General features: G+C 40.4%; 2 protein-coding genes across 3 annotated transcripts in view; one reads left to right on the forward strand and one right to left on the reverse strand.

Moving 5' to 3' along the window:
- Positions 1-6,462, forward strand: GJB7 (gap junction protein beta 7). Of its 2 annotated transcripts, XM_050893680.1 has the most exons (2): positions 1-694; positions 6,326-6,462. In XM_050893680.1, the coding sequence occupies exons 1-2, from the start codon at positions 1-3 to the stop codon at positions 6,460-6,462; spliced, it is 831 nt and encodes a 276-aa protein (XP_050749637.1). The 2 variants fall into 2 exon arrangements, with proteins under 2 accessions (XP_050749637.1, XP_050749638.1); XM_050893681.1 differs by lacking the exon at positions 6,326-6,462 and having other exon boundaries at positions 1-792.
- The window catches only part of ZNF292 (zinc finger protein 292), a 24,211-nt gene continuing 15,053 nt past the window's right edge, over positions 6,221-15,378 (reverse strand). Inside the window, exon 5 of the mRNA XM_050893666.1 lies at positions 6,221-14,761. Within this exon, the coding sequence (XP_050749623.1) occupies positions 7,574-14,761 (7,188 nt within the window). The 3' untranslated portion in view covers positions 6,221-7,573. The remainder of the gene's footprint in view (positions 14,762-15,378) is intronic.

Consider the following 15,378-nt stretch of genomic DNA (forward strand, 5'->3'; position numbering starts at 1 on the left):
ATGAGCTGGGGATTCCTACGTGATCTGCTGAGTGGAGTGAATAAATATTCAACAGGAATTGGAAGAATTTGGGTAGCAGTTGTGTTCATATTCCGCTTACTGGTTTACATTGCGGCCGCAGAAAACATCTGGAAATATGAACATGATGAATTTGAATGCAATATCAAGCAGCCTGGTTGTGAAAATGTCTGCTTTGACCATTTTTTCCCTGTCTCCCACATCAGACTTTGGGCTTTGCAATTAATCATGGTCTCCACCCCTTCACTCTTGGTTGTTTTTCATGTTGCTTACCGACAGAACAGAGAGAAACACCACAACCAGAAACTTCATAAAAGTCCAAGAGAGATAGATGGTGGATTGCTGTGCACTTACCTTATCAGCCTTATTTTAAAAACAGGACTTGAAATAGTTTTTCTTGTTCTGTTTTATAAATTGTACAATGGATTCAAAGTACCCCGTCTTGTGAAATGTGACATAAGACCGTGTCCCAATACCGTAGACTGCTATATTTCCAAACCCACAGAGAAGATGATTTTCCTCTGTTTTCTGGTGGCAACTTCATGCCTGTGCATTGTATTAAATCTAAGTGAATTGAGTTACCTCCTTTTCAAATATTCCATAAAATGTTATCTGAAGAGGTACATCAAGAAACGTCAAGACTCAAGAAGCGATTGCCACAAGCCAGAAATCATCGGTCACAACAGACCAGCAGCTGCAGGAGCATTCCACAACAGCTCCCTGGCCTTGCCTCTGAATATACAAGACGAATGTGAAAAAAGTTCGTTGACTTGAAAGGCGGCTAGAGACCACCTTCCCATTACACAAGCTGTATTTGGCAAATTGCTTTTCCAATCAGTGCTTTACAGAACTGAAAGGATAGTTATGTAGGAAATACTTTTTCTCTATTAGTTCCCCCTTACTTGAGCGGATAAATTCAGTTGCGTTATGTATGTCATACGTAGAATCATCTAGATCTTTTCATGTTGAAACAAGAGGTGTAGAAGTCTGAAAATTCCATGAAGTTTTAATATAAACACAGATGCTTATGATAAATCATGCTGAAACAATTGCTCAAACAATTGTGTTTTGAATATTACACAGAATTGCTTTGGTACAAGCAAAAAGAGGCTTTTTATATGCAGAGTTGGAAGAACCTGGGATTGAGACGCTGAACAGTAAGGGGATGTACAGCATTTGTCAGGTGGGTGGATCTGATAACTGTTGAAATAGCGATCGGAAAGTGCTGGCGTACAGTGGCTGCTGGTGTCTTGAAGTGAGCTGGGTGGTCACAAGCCCATTCCACTGGACTACTGTAAAACATCTCAAAAAAAGAAAAGAAGAGGTAGACACTTCTAGTTTAGCCCATGGTGATAAAGACAGACCTGGTTATTTAGCTATTTGTGGAGCACCTCCTTCTGGAGGTATTTGAGCCCTTTACAGTTTTTAGGGTATTTATCATCAGAACGCATCCTGAAAGAAAAGGTACTTGCTCAAACTCGTGCAGGCAGCATATACCAGACTACAGAGTTAACTCCTGGTCACCAGTACCGAGCAGCTCCCGAGTCATTAAAATTTTCTTCTGCTCTGTCGCTGTGGCATTTAAGGGAAAAGACCATTCCTAATTCCCTAGGATCTGAGTAGGGAAATGTAGACCATGCAATATGGCAAAACAGTAGCCAGTAGTCCTAGTATTCAGTAGCCTGGAATCTGGTCCCTTTAGTGAGGCTGAAAATACTGCTACTCCTTCAGTAGATGTCTCTGCCATAGAAGAACACGTGAAATCTAAAAATACAAAAAGCCTCCAGTAGAAACAAAGTAAAAAAGAATCACCTATTCCCTCCCCCAATTTCAGAATCTCTCTTAAACACTACGCACCTCTGCTCCGTTATGTGTGTTGCTTGGGCTAACAGGAAAGGGACAGAAATTAGCTAACACGTGTCTTCTGTTGAACCTAGACTTCCGAGACAACGGAAATTAGTGCCTAAAAAGACTTATTTCAGGGTAGTGTTCTCTTTCCATTGCTGGGATGAAAGATTGATCATCAGTACTGAGCCTGATCAAAATACACCCTTTATAGAAAAACACCGCCTGCAATAAGCAGAGCTGCCTGAATGTTAAACCGATTTTATTGTTTGTGCCAGGATAAAGAGGAGGAAACAGTAGCAAAAGCATGTGAACTATTTTTTCACTCCAAAACCCCCAGCTTTGGTTACAAAGCATTATGAGTACTGGGGTAGGAGTTACAGAATTAACTTTAAGAACTAATGAATAAACTATGTGCTTTTGACTGTGATTTTCAAGCTTTTTTGCTAAAATAAACCTGCTTTTATAAAAGGTGAAAATACATTTGCTGCTGCTGAACTTAACAGAAACAGCAGTCCCTCAGATACCAGCTTGCCAGCTTGTGGCCAGTTAAAGTTTTACATCCCGAGTGACGCTGAATCAGTGTATGTATCGAGATAATGCACTTTACACAATTCAGAACATTTTCTGTTAAATCTCTACATACACAGAATGCGGCTCATGACAGAAATGCAGTTAGAAACTCTTTTGCAGCTACTGGACAAAACCCACCAAGGAGTGCATGAAGCAAAACCATTGCCCATCAGCCCTGTGTGACTGCCACAGTTTGAGTAACTGAGAACAAAACCCAAAATTATCTTGGCCCTTTTGTACCTTAATGCATCATTTTTTAAGACAAGGGAAACACTATCGAAATAAAAAACACTTCCAAAATGACTGTTTTTTAATTATTGAGGACAGATTTTAAGACAGCACATTAATGAAAAAGTATTTATTCATTTTTTTAAAAGCAAGGTTTATTTGAGAGAAAACGAAGAGAAGCAAACACAGTTTAGCCAACACAGGTTTCCGATTAAATTTGTGCATTAGTTGCTCTCTAATAAAAAAGTATATTAAGTCAGGGCTTGAGGGGTTTTAGAGCATCCACTAAAGCTCTGTGGCTGGTCAGAGCTTCCTGCTTAGACCAAAAATTTTCCTGTGAAACAAGAACTTTAATTCTTTGGAATGTATATTCAAGGTTTTATTTCTATCTTCAACAGCCATGAAATGATAAGTAAATTCCAAAATCAACAGGTTTCAAGTCTCGGAGCATACTTCAGTTTTGACAAAGCCAGTACCTCACATGAGAGATATTCTGAAAAATGATTACGGACCAATTCCGTGTAACCGCCGACTCACTCGTAGCAAATCACCAAGTGGCTTTTACATCATTTGCTGCAAAATTAGAGTGTTTGACAGAGTCACTAATGAAAAGGAAATGAGCATCACACATGGCAGCCCTGTCAGATTTTACTTAACCTGAGAGAACAGAAACAAACTCATCTACTTTCTGAACCCTTGCTCTTGGCCAGCATTTGGTCTTTTACTGGCTCCTTCCCTTCCACAGCCCTTTCCCTGCCTTTATACTCCTTTGTGCTCCAGTTTAAGTTTCACTCATCCATCCATCCCTGAAATAGTTTGCTCTTACATTTTTGGTTCAAATGAGTTTGTAGGCTCAGTCCCTAACTAAAGGTTTAAGGGCTTTTTTGTGTATTCAACTTCCAAGTCACTCAAACAGGCAAAATTTTTAAAATTTCAATTCAAGCGCTATGTTCTTTTCTTTTTAAAGTGTAAAAGTACAGTCTCCTCAAGCACGTAGCAATTGGTAGGAAGCTGATCTGAGCCCATACTGTAATGGCGAAATAACATGATCACTCCATGCACATTCATACAAAAATATTTACCTCATTCATATTTCAAAACATCTCTGCAAACATTAAAAGATCCAAGTTTTACATAGATCCTCATTTTCTTTAAAACCCAAGTAATCTCCTTGCCTTGTGACAGATGAGGTTCGAAAAAGTGTCACAGAAAAAAATATTTCCCTATTTGCTGATAGTTTCTTCCCTCTACTCCCATCTCCAATGCCCTGGCCCTGTTTCCCACCCCTTCAATAGGACCATCTTCTCCACAGCAAGGCTCCAGCCAGGGGCGAGCAGGGGCACGAGCAGGAGCTCCCCTAGCCTGGGGGGCCTAAACCTCAGGGTAGCTTGTCCCTGCCCACGCAGGTGGGAGCCTCAACCAACTAATTCTTTGGCACAGAAACTAATTGCAAGAATATAGCCAACTACTTTTCCTCACCAGAACCAACGACTGTTTTCAGCGTTACTTTTACAAGGATCGCTCCCTCGCTATCAAACAGCCGTAGACAGGACGTCCCAGCAGAACACTCTAGGACCAACAGCCCCCCCCATCCTGCTGAGAACGACCGCCTGAAAACACGTGAGGACAAACCCACTAGTCTTATTGACACTGAATTAGGGCTCAGACAACATAAGATTTCTTTATAAACATAATTAACCACAAGAGAGGCTGCGGGTTTAAGGACGTCTTTCAATCACAAAACAGTCTGTACTCTCCATCCAGACTCCTTGATTTGGTTGCTTCCCCATCAGCAACAACTGCTGTTTTAGTCAGCGCATTCCTGATGGCGACAAGGGGTTTAAAAGAAAGCATCTTTGCTCAAATGCACCACAGTTCACGGGTGACATGCTGGAAGACAGAGGCACAGAGGAGGAAGGAGAAAGAGAGAGGGGAGAAGACAGAGACTGGGCAGCAGGGCAGGGGCCAGCAGCACCCGTGGGTGTCGCAGCACCCCACAGGCTGAGGTAGTGCTGCTAGAGCTGGGCTCGGCCACCCTGGAGCCCCATCCCGCCCGGCAGCCCCAAGGGCAGGGGTACAGCTCCAGGCTCCGGAGGAGCTGTCAGTTCAGGCATGCTACCGCAGCTATAGCAGGTTTTATACATCACTCAAGGTAAAATATCTAAATGCAAATACCAAATTTATTTCCTCTGGAACTTTTGCAGGTGGCTTTACCAAACTACAGTACCCTCTGCAGTCCATGACATCTTAAATCAGACCCTGCCTTTGGTCATCTGCTTTAAAATACTTTTTTTTGAAAAGGAAAAAAAAAAATACCATACTAGCTTACCTGTTGGACAGGCTGTCAGTACCCACCTAAAAGGGAGCGTGCCATGGAGGGCACTGACTATATTGGTACAGCACCTTTAACTGGATTAATTGCGATAAGAATGAGACAATATTAAAAATTTCATTCTCAGAAATTCAGACCCTACATTCAGATCCAAACCAGAAATTATTTCCTGAATATTTATGACATTGGAATTTTTTTCCCTTTTTTTTTTTAAAATAGCATTCTAGTATAGCTCTGTGTAGCCATTCTCAGTCTAAAAACTGCAAATGATGCGATATCTATCATCGGGAATGTCAATGTTGAAACTATTTAACTTACACAAATTCTTCTAAAAATTAACAGTTGTGAGGTCTGTCGACAGTGACTGCAGTGGTTAGGTACATCTGAAAACGAGAGATTTCAGACGAGCTTTGTGGATCCTCTCCAGAGGAGGTCCTCTGCCCTCTTCTCCCTTGCAGAAGATCCCCTCTACAATCACCGCAGCTGGCATCCAGCAGCAACTCCATCCAGGGAGACCGTGCAGCCTCTGGTAGGTAGAACGTGGCATCATGTGCTTAAAATGATTATAATGATCTCTCCTAGAGTTAAAACGCAAGGATTCGTTTTGGTTTTATCATTCTCAGACCGCGCCTTTGATTTACTAACTTGGCAGAATTATCAGTTTAGTCACTCGGGAAGGATCGAAAGCGAGAGGAGTGAACGGGCTCCGTTCAAACGGAACCACAGGCTTTCTGAGAAGGTATGCAATTTAGCACCAGACAGCAAACCAAGGGCTGCGCCCAAGTTGAAATGCTGTTGCCTTTCCGCTTTTTCATACATAATCCTCACTCTCACAAGTCACTTCATTTTGTAGGAATGTGCCCTCTGCATTGATATTCAAGTAAACTGTCAAAGATTCCAGGTGAATAGCTTAAGAGCAATCAAGTGTAGTATTTAATGCAAAGCTTTACATGGCAAGACAAGTTTATAGAAAAAAAAAATCAAGCTAATCTCTCCCAAGATAAAGACTATTTTATATTACTGAAGGTAGGTCACATCCAGTAATGAGAATAATCCAAGAAAAATTTTTGGTACCACACAATCCAGCTGGCTTGTCCCATCCGAGTTAAGCATAATCACGCACGAAAACCAACACTGAAGATTCCTGGGTACTGACAGCTCCCACCAACGCATTCACGCTTTCGGTTACTCAACAAACTGGATACCTGTCGTTTCGGTTAGCAGCATACAGAGAAATTGCTCCAATCCCGGGCACTACAAGCGGCACCGCTTCTGAGGCTCGTTCCAGTGTGGAAAAAGAGAGAGGTGGTGAGAGTGCTGCCAGGTAAGTCAGCAAGAGGCAGAAGAGCGCGGAGGGAGCCTATGCCATCAATAGAGCACAACCACCGAGTTTATCTGCAAGATCACAATCTCACTTCCCTTTCAGAAAGTGCCTTGTTTATTCAGTTTTTAATGGTATGGCATAAGGACTCACGTATTTTATAGATAGATACCAAATTGGTATTATCAAAATAAACCATCTGTTTTATAAACCCACTATTTACAAAAACGGTTTCTGAAGTTTTTTTGTTTTGTTTTGTTTTTTTAACAAAAATTAAACTATACACCAATCTAAGTTACAGAAACAAAAATAACCTTTATAAGATCACATGTATAAAACAAGAAATGAAATGTGATTTTATTTAAGGCAATACTGGGCTACTTCACAAATCACCACCTCAAATATATACACTGCTCCACACTACTAATTTTCTATCACATTCACAACGGATTCTTTAATACCAAATATTGTTTTAAATCTCCAATGTAGCAAACTATTTTTATTCACATTTCCATTTTTATTATGGAATCATAAATGCTTTGTATCCAATTAAAAGCAATGAAAAATGTAGCTATAAGAAAACTATTATATTTATGAGTTAACTACATATGAATATCATCCATAGATACTGGATGTTAAAATTTACAAAAATGAGAGCGTGTCAGTACGTTTAACCTATGAAATGTGATCTTATCCAGCTCCTCTCCTGTAAATAAATGCTTTATGCAAAATAAACTGGATATGGCAGACTTAGCTAGTTTTAGTTCAAAAGTTCTTAATTTAAAATGATTAAAGGACAGTTTTAAAAACTTGCTCACTTAGTTACAAATTAAAATTCCGAATATAAATGTGTCATTTAATAGTTTAGACTTACAGACTGCTGGTGGCAGCAAATGATTTACAATAATAAATATATACAAAAAAAATGTATCTACAAATAAAGAGTACTGTTATACATGAGCAGTGACCTGGTGAAAGATACCAATCACAGACAACTCACAAAGATTTAGTTCATGGAAAGGACAATCTGATAGAAAGTTGAGGTTTTGATCAAGTATTTACAAAACTGAAGCAATTACTCTGTTCTTCAAGTCCCATAGGGATAAAAACAAATAAGACATTTACATGACTCATGTCATGTTTTTTGCTAGATTAAATCACTTCAAAATAAAAGAGCTCCACAGTTACTAGCATGCTTGATGGCTTCCTATTCAAAATAAATTTTATTACAGGTCACGGTTAAACACATTAGGTTTTCAGTATTTTGACTCCCCTTCCTCGGTACCCATAACAATTACTTTTGCAGCTGTAACCTCCGGATTATCCTCCCAACGTCCTTCGAGCTTTCTCAAACTGACGATAGGTTTCATTTCCTGAAGTTGCTTCAACACACGCTCAGTGCAGTCTTTAAGAGTCTTGTCTAAAACTATCTTTACGTTATCACCACACGGAAGCCGTGATGGGTTGGCAAACGGTACAAGGGTTTCAGTTTCAGAACATGACCAAGTGACATTATTACTTGCTACAGAGGTCTTCTCGTTGGATTTTCGCGAGTTTGAATGGGATCCTTTTTTGGTTCCGCCGCTGTGGTAGTCTCTTTCGGTGTTTTTCTTTTGCTTCACAGCAGACTCTTCAAGGAACTTGAGGAATGACACTTCAAAACCCATCGGCTTAAACGAGCTCCAGTCGAAAGCTGCCGGTTGCTCTTCGGCCGTTTGAATGGCAACAGCAGTCTCTTCCTCCCTGTGCATGCTACTCACGTCAATGGGCAGTACTTCCTCAGTTTTTTCGGCTCTCCTCCTCTTATTCTGAGATACATTTTTTTCTTTGTTTGCTCTTTTTAAGTTGTTTGATTTTTGCTTTTCTGAGGGGCAGGAGCTGGTCTCCTGCAAGTCACTATTTATACTGGAAGAGATTTTTGCTTGATTTTCAGCACTTGAACAATCCTCATTAATCAGTTTAGTAATGAATAGTTCTGTCAGTTCATCCACTTCGTCCTTCTCACCTTTTTCAGTTTCCTTTTGCGGTAACGTAGATGTGCTTGAATCATTATTGCTCACTATCAAACTCGGTTCAGGCTCTTTCACATCACTTTTTTTGTCAGTCTCCTCTTGCTCACAAGAGGCTTCCTTTACTTGTGAGACAGAGTGCTTTTTAGATACAATAAGAAGATTTCTGTGTTGGGAAGTAAATGCTTTGGACAGCTTGTGACATTTATAATGCCTTATTATGTTACTTTCACTTGTAACTACAGACGAACATCCCTTTATCATACATGGATACTGAGTTATGAACCTGCTCGTACATTCCGATAAGGCATCGTTTCTAGCCTTGATTGAATACACGTGCTTGCCGCGTTTCAGTGAATAAGCCTTGTTTTCTTGAACTTGCATTCCTTTTGAGTTTTTGTTTTCCAAGTTCACGTTTTTCTTTCGTTTTGTTTTCACTGACAGCCTGTTACCTTCTTTTCCCGATCTGTTTTTCAGTCCTCTCTGTTTGGACTTCAATGGTTTCTCCTGATTTGCTTTGCTTGAAATGTTTTCCTGACCTGGTGTCAGTCTCCTGGGTCTTATTAGATGATCTTTATGCTTGTCATTGTGTTTGTTAAAAATATGCCTCAAGAGGTTAGACCTAGTAGCATAAATACGGTCACAGCCTTCACAGTCACACTTGAATACGCCGTCATCTTCTACTTTGTTTGGCCTTATTTTAATACCGTGATCTGCCTCAAGATGTACAATGTAGTTAAGATACGCTGTAAATGAAGACTTACATTGAGACTGATCACAAGAAAACCTTCCCGCCTCTGGAGGCGATTTCATGTTTCCAATTTGCTCTGGTGTCATGTCATGAAGCTTCATATAGTGTTGTATCAAGCTGGTAACTTCCTGGAAGATGCGAGAGCAGTCACTCACCTCACACCTGAACTCTCTGACGGCGGGTTTGGTTTCCACCTCATCGCGTTCCTCTTTGCCTGGCTCATTCTCCTCCTCCACTTCGGCAGAGAAGGCAGGGAGGTCTGATTTGTGCACAGCTTGGTAATGAAGGATTAGGTTTTGTTGTATCGTAAAAGCCGCGAAGCAGCCCTGATGGACGCACCGATATGGTCTATAAGGGCTGTATCTAGTGGGAAACTCCAGAGATTTTGTTACAGGCTTCCTACGTTTTCTCTCCTCTTTTTCCTTCCTGTACCTCCTAACCTTGCGTACTTTGGGTTGTGCCTGTGTACTACCAAAAGAGGCTGCATTATGCTGCTCCGGTGGAACAGAAACCACTTGGGGAGGTTTTTCCAGTCTTTCAGGAATATTATTTTCTGGTAGAAGTTTTTCCAAGACTTTTACAGGCTCTACAACTTCCTTTATCTGAGCTTCTTTGACCAACGGAGCCGCAGTTTTCTTTTCTATTATTAGTGTCTGCAAAGTTTTTATTTCAACAGGTCGTGGGGCTGTGTTTACAGTTTCATTTTGAGATCTTCTGCCATAAGGCCTTTTAATTTTTAATTTTACCATCTCCTCAGTTGTAAAGTGATGTACAAGCTGACAGTGTGCTCGGAGATTAGAGTTTCTTGTGAATGTTTTTGGACAGGTAGCTACAACACATTTGAACGGGGCATACTTCAGTTGATGTTTCTTAATTTCCAGTATCATTTCTGCAGTGTACTGATGAACCTTGCCATAGTGTTTAAATAATGCGTCTTTTGTCATAGCACTATAATTGCAGCCCGGATCCTGACATACAAAAGGCTTATTAACTTTATCACTAAACTGAATGTTACTTGCCTCTGAAGATATCTGGACAAGGGGTTTATTTTCAGTTGATACAACAGGAACTGCTGGTGCTAGTGTATCTGCTGGAGGACACTGGGAAACAGTCTCAGAGACCTGAATGGGTGAATCATTTTCTAGTTTCAGTTTTTGCAAGCCCTCCAAAATTTCCAATATTTGAGTATCATCCTTTTGAGATGTCTCAGACTGAGCAGAGCTACTCTTTGCAGCGGTGACATTCCCCGCATGCACGGCAAACTGTGCAGGAGTGGGTAGTTTTACACTATGTGCAGAATTTCCCGAAGAAGCCTGTGCATTATTTACTTGCGAGTTCTGTCCTGAAGCAGTGACAGTATCCTGAATTTCAGTTTTCACCTCAAGTATCTGTGAATTCATAGTAGTTTTAATTATTTCCAGAGTTTTTTCAAAGTTCTGCATAACGTTGTCTTCTGAAATCTGTTCCTCCGAATTTGCTTGCACACAAGAATTTACAGCCATCATTTGGGAATCACCATTTTCAGTTTTTACTGTTAAAGGGGGTAGCGTTGTATGAGCCTCGAGATTTGTTTTGAAGTTCTCTTTTATACTGGCCATGAATAACTGATTGTCAACATTATTGAGCTTCTGTGTGAGATTTTCCACCACCACTTGAGCGCCACAATTTGCCAGCAAGCTGGACTGAAAACTTTCTCCCTGTATTTGCACGTTTCCTTCAGTGCTTTTGGTTAGAAGTCCCATCGTTGTTGTATTATTTACTGCTACTTTCTGTGATGTATTGGGCGCAAGCAAGGGCGTAGTTGCTTTTCTCTTCCTCTTTGAAGCACTGGTTCCCTTCTTATTCAAGTTGCTTGATCCTGAATTCTTGGGACTACTTATAACTGAAACTCGTGAACTGTTCCCTGCAAAGTTTTGCGCTGCTGCAACAGTATTAGAAAACGAGCTAGGGCATAAGCCATTTTCAATAGTCTTTAGCATTAAGTCCTCTGTTGCAAAAACAGGCAAAGTCTTGCATTCGTTTATTGGAGGAATTTTGGCATTGAGGGTCCTGTTTTGGTCTGTTAGCAGGGCAGTGGGGTTACAGACTGTCTGCAGCAGAGGGGATGCGGTTGAGTTGGGGAGAACAGCTGCATTTATCTGAGTCGTACCAGTGACGCAACTTGTTGTAACTACGTGTGGAAGTACTTCTGTGTTATCAAAGGTACTCGGGATGCCTGCAGTTTCCAAGGCTTGTTTTATAATTTGATTTCCTTCCTCATTCCCACTGGTATTAAAGTTAGTCACGTTGGCCCGTGGAAACATAGTCTGCAGTAAAGCTGTGGAACGATTTTCAGCTGCAAGTAACTGGAGGAACGATGGATCTTTAAAACACGTCTCTGGATTGAAGGCAGACTCCTGGGGCTGCTGCAAGTTTAATGAATTTGAGGAAAGAATCATACTGGCAAGCAAAGACTGTCCATTAGCCTGCAGAGCTTCTGGAGAAATTTCTGATCCTTCAAGAGGCTTACAGTAAGACCTCTTAGATAAGTGACCACCAAGTGATCTAGGATTAGTGAAAACTCTGAAACACCTGCTACAGATAAATTTGCCATCCCTAATTATTGCTGGCCACTTTGCCCGCTTGTTATGTTTTGGCTTCTTTTCTTTCCCATTTGGGCCCCGGCCACGATCTTTTTTCACCTTTTCTGAAGCTGGATGTTGAGAACTAGTTTCATTGAAGTTATTTTCATTACTTAATCGTGAGGGAAATATCTGATCAACAGTTTCCTCTTTTGGGAAAGCAGAACTAGTGTTTCCTTCTAGTTGCGATGAAAAGTTATTGGTGTTATTTTCCAGTTGTGAGAAGACTGAATTTGGAGGATTCTCTGCTGATGAAGGAAAGAGAGACATTGGACCGTTTTCTGCAGGCAAAGGAAGAAAAGGATCTGAACTGCCATCAATATTCAGAGGCATAACTGTTTTTGCCAGATCATCCAACTGGGAAGGTAAGGTCGCACCAGACAGATTTTCCATTTGTGAACATAAAACACTCTCAGGCTCACTTTTAATACGAGTAGACAAACTTGGATTTATGACACTTTCCACTATAGGCAACATAGGATTGGCCAAATTTTCTAGGTGGGTTGGAAAAAGTGTACTTGAGACGTGTTGCACTTGACTGGAACAGGTGGGATTCAAATTAGGTTTGTTCTGTGCAGTAAAAGCAGCACCACTGGGATTGCCCACTTGTGACGGCATAAGATATACAATCTTCCCATCGTTCGGCACATTCTGCAGATTGGTAGATTTTCGTGGTTTCTTATTTTTACGCTGCATTTTAAAAGCAGCATATTGGTCAGGGTGTGCTGCCTTCATATGTTTGCCAATGCTCTGTGATGAGTTGTATGTTCGAGTACACCCCTCAACCTGACAATTAAATTTCTGAATTGGGGCTGCTGGTGACGCAGCTGGAACTAAAGAGCTATTTATGTTAGGCTGCGAAGGAATAAACGTAATACTTTCTAAAGTTTTTAAAGGCAGGTTATATAGATTAGCTGCAGCCTTAATACTGTCTTCAATTTCAAGTTTGGAAATGGGTACACTGTTTCGATATCCTGCCTGATTCTGCACACTGAATGGATTTACAACGCTCACTTGTCTTTCTAAGCTTTTTGATTCAAGGGCTTCTGGTTTTAGTGTGTCTGAGGTCACAGAAATATTTTGAATATTCTGAGTCTGACTGAAACAGTCTTCTTCCTTTCTCTCTTGGAAAACTGGAAGACAAGAGTCAACCGATGAGCACAACTGCTGGGCTCCAGGTTTAGTGGTATCTACTTTACTGGCAGCAGTAGCCAATTTACCTCTTTTTACAAAGTTATCTCGGATCTTCTGGTTAACGGCAGGCACCTTAATGCTGCTTGCTGGAATTGCCACTTCCGTCTTCACTGAACCCGTAGGAGACTGCTCTGAACCAGCATTAGGCAAGGAATCGCTTTGCCGCAGTATACTTGCTGATGGATTTACACTTTCATTCCCTACTGGTTCTGCTTTGATTTGATTCCAAACAACGTTTTCTCCTTCAGTAAAACTACTTCTGTTGTCGGCCGGAGGAGATGTCAATTCCTCTTTAACAGCAACTCCATCGGTATTTTCATTAGCTTTAGAAGGTTGACTAAGATCAGGCTGATTAGTCTGGCTTTCAGGCTGTTGCACTTTTTCAGGCTGCTGGTTGTGATCCTCAACATGCTTTTCCAGTTCGTTCTGAGAACGGTATACCTTTCCACAGCCTGTGACTTTGCAGGTATAGGTATTATAGTGTTGTGCTTCATGATCATAGAGTAAATAGGCTTCAGAAAACACTCTGCCACATTTAGGAAACATACACTTTGCTCTGAAGACTTGATGCTCTTTCCTATGTGTCAGCAGCTCAGCGTAACTGTTAAAACCAGCCTTACATTTCATCTGTATGCAGATATAAGGCTTGCTGCCACAGTGCATTTGTAAATGATCATTCAGGTGAGTAACACTTACGAAATGTCGTCTACAGTACTGGCAGATCACTTTTTTGCTTTGCATTTCAAGGAAACGTTTAGCTTCTTCATTATCTTTATGCCCCTTTGCATGTGCTATTAGATTTTTAAAATATTTAAAGCCTTTTTTACAAAATGTTACAGGGCAGGTGAATTCATTGACAGGGAGTGGCTTTTGAACTGGCACTATCTCTGGTATGTAAGGTTTATCTTTGTCATCGTTTTCATCATCTGAGCCATCATTATCATTAAATACAATGAAGTCTGTTGAATAGAGACTGTTCTTCTTAATGGGTCGCTGCTCCTGTTTGGATACAGAATCAGTTTTCTGATTCTCGTTGGCAGTTGCTATTTTAGGAGGTCTTCCCAGTCTTCTCAGTGGTTTCATAGCAGCCAATCTCTCTTTGCTGGATTTTTTAACATGCAAAGTTACATGGGGAACAAAGTTTTCTTTAGAATTAAAATTCTGGGCACAAATAGGGCAACTGTAAATTCCATCTTTATAATGTTTTTGTGCATGCCTAACTATTCTATGACCTAGGAATTCTTTGTCGCATAACACACAATACTGCATATAAGCTTGCCAGTTCCTAAATCTAGCTGATATGAACCCCCTCTCTCTGAGTTTTTTAATTTCTCTCTTTTTCTGCTTTTCATCTCTGATACCCTTAAGAAGGCTTGTAGCTTCATCAAAAGTGCCAGCAAGCCCGTTCACAGAAGTTTCTTTTGTCTCTTCTTGGCAATTCTCAACCTTCTCATAAACTTCGCTATCGTTTAGTTCGTCTATTGATGACACGATGGATGCCTCCTCTCCCATAAGTGCCAGACACTGACGCTTGAGAGTTTTCCAGTCCCAGAATTCTGGATCAAAAGGCCACTGAGTTTTCAGTACAAGTAAGAGCTCACAGCGCAAAGAATTTGGTATTGGAAGATTCTCTTCATCATACTTCTGGTCAGGCTGATTATATAGCATTTCAACAGCGTAATATGCATCCACAGTGGGTTCGAGAAGAAATTCACTCAGCTGACAAGCACGTTTAACCTCCAAATCATCTGGAAGCAAGCAGGAGATAGTCTTGCAAATAGATATCTTGACATCTGTATTTTCACTGGATTCCAAGCGCAACGCTTTCACACACAGTTCAATGCAGGTTGCAAGTCCAGCACCATCGATCTGCAAAGCAAGACTAATTTTAGTAAGGCAGCTTAGCATAACCCTTTCTATATTTGTAAATAAAAGATATTATTTAACCCTAAGTGTCAGAAAAAATGCACCTGGAGTTTATAATAATACTTTTTACTTTAAGAAACATAGTGGTTTGTCTTTAGATGCTATTCTTGAAGTTGCATAATTTGTCTTCATGCCACTAAAAAAATGTGAAAGTTTACATACAACTAAAACACAAATTAATTTTATGTTCTGTCTAGTTTGAGGACTTTAGGACTGTATGTTAGAGGTGTTCAGTTTATATTAGAGCAATATTGAGCCTTTTCCGCAAAATAAAGCCTGCCAGTTGTGTGACAGGTATTTGAGATGAGCTTCTATGGAGCATTAACTTAACACTGAGTAGAATTCAAATGGTAAAAAGTGCTAAGCTAAAGTAAAAGCAGCATGTGATCTTCAAAAAGATCGATAATTTGGAAATCACTTAACGTGTAAAGGTTTATTTTTATTTTTAAAGATTATGCCACTTCAAAGTCAACTGACCTCAACTGAACACATGGCTTCATTCCAACTGAAAGTAATAAGTATAGTTAAATGTTTCATCATTTAAGTGTTCCAAAGGTCAT

This window comes from Gymnogyps californianus, chromosome 3, assembly GCF_018139145.2.
Source record: "Gymnogyps californianus isolate 813 chromosome 3, ASM1813914v2, whole genome shotgun sequence".
Taxonomy (NCBI): Eukaryota; Metazoa; Chordata; class Aves; order Accipitriformes; family Cathartidae; genus Gymnogyps; species Gymnogyps californianus.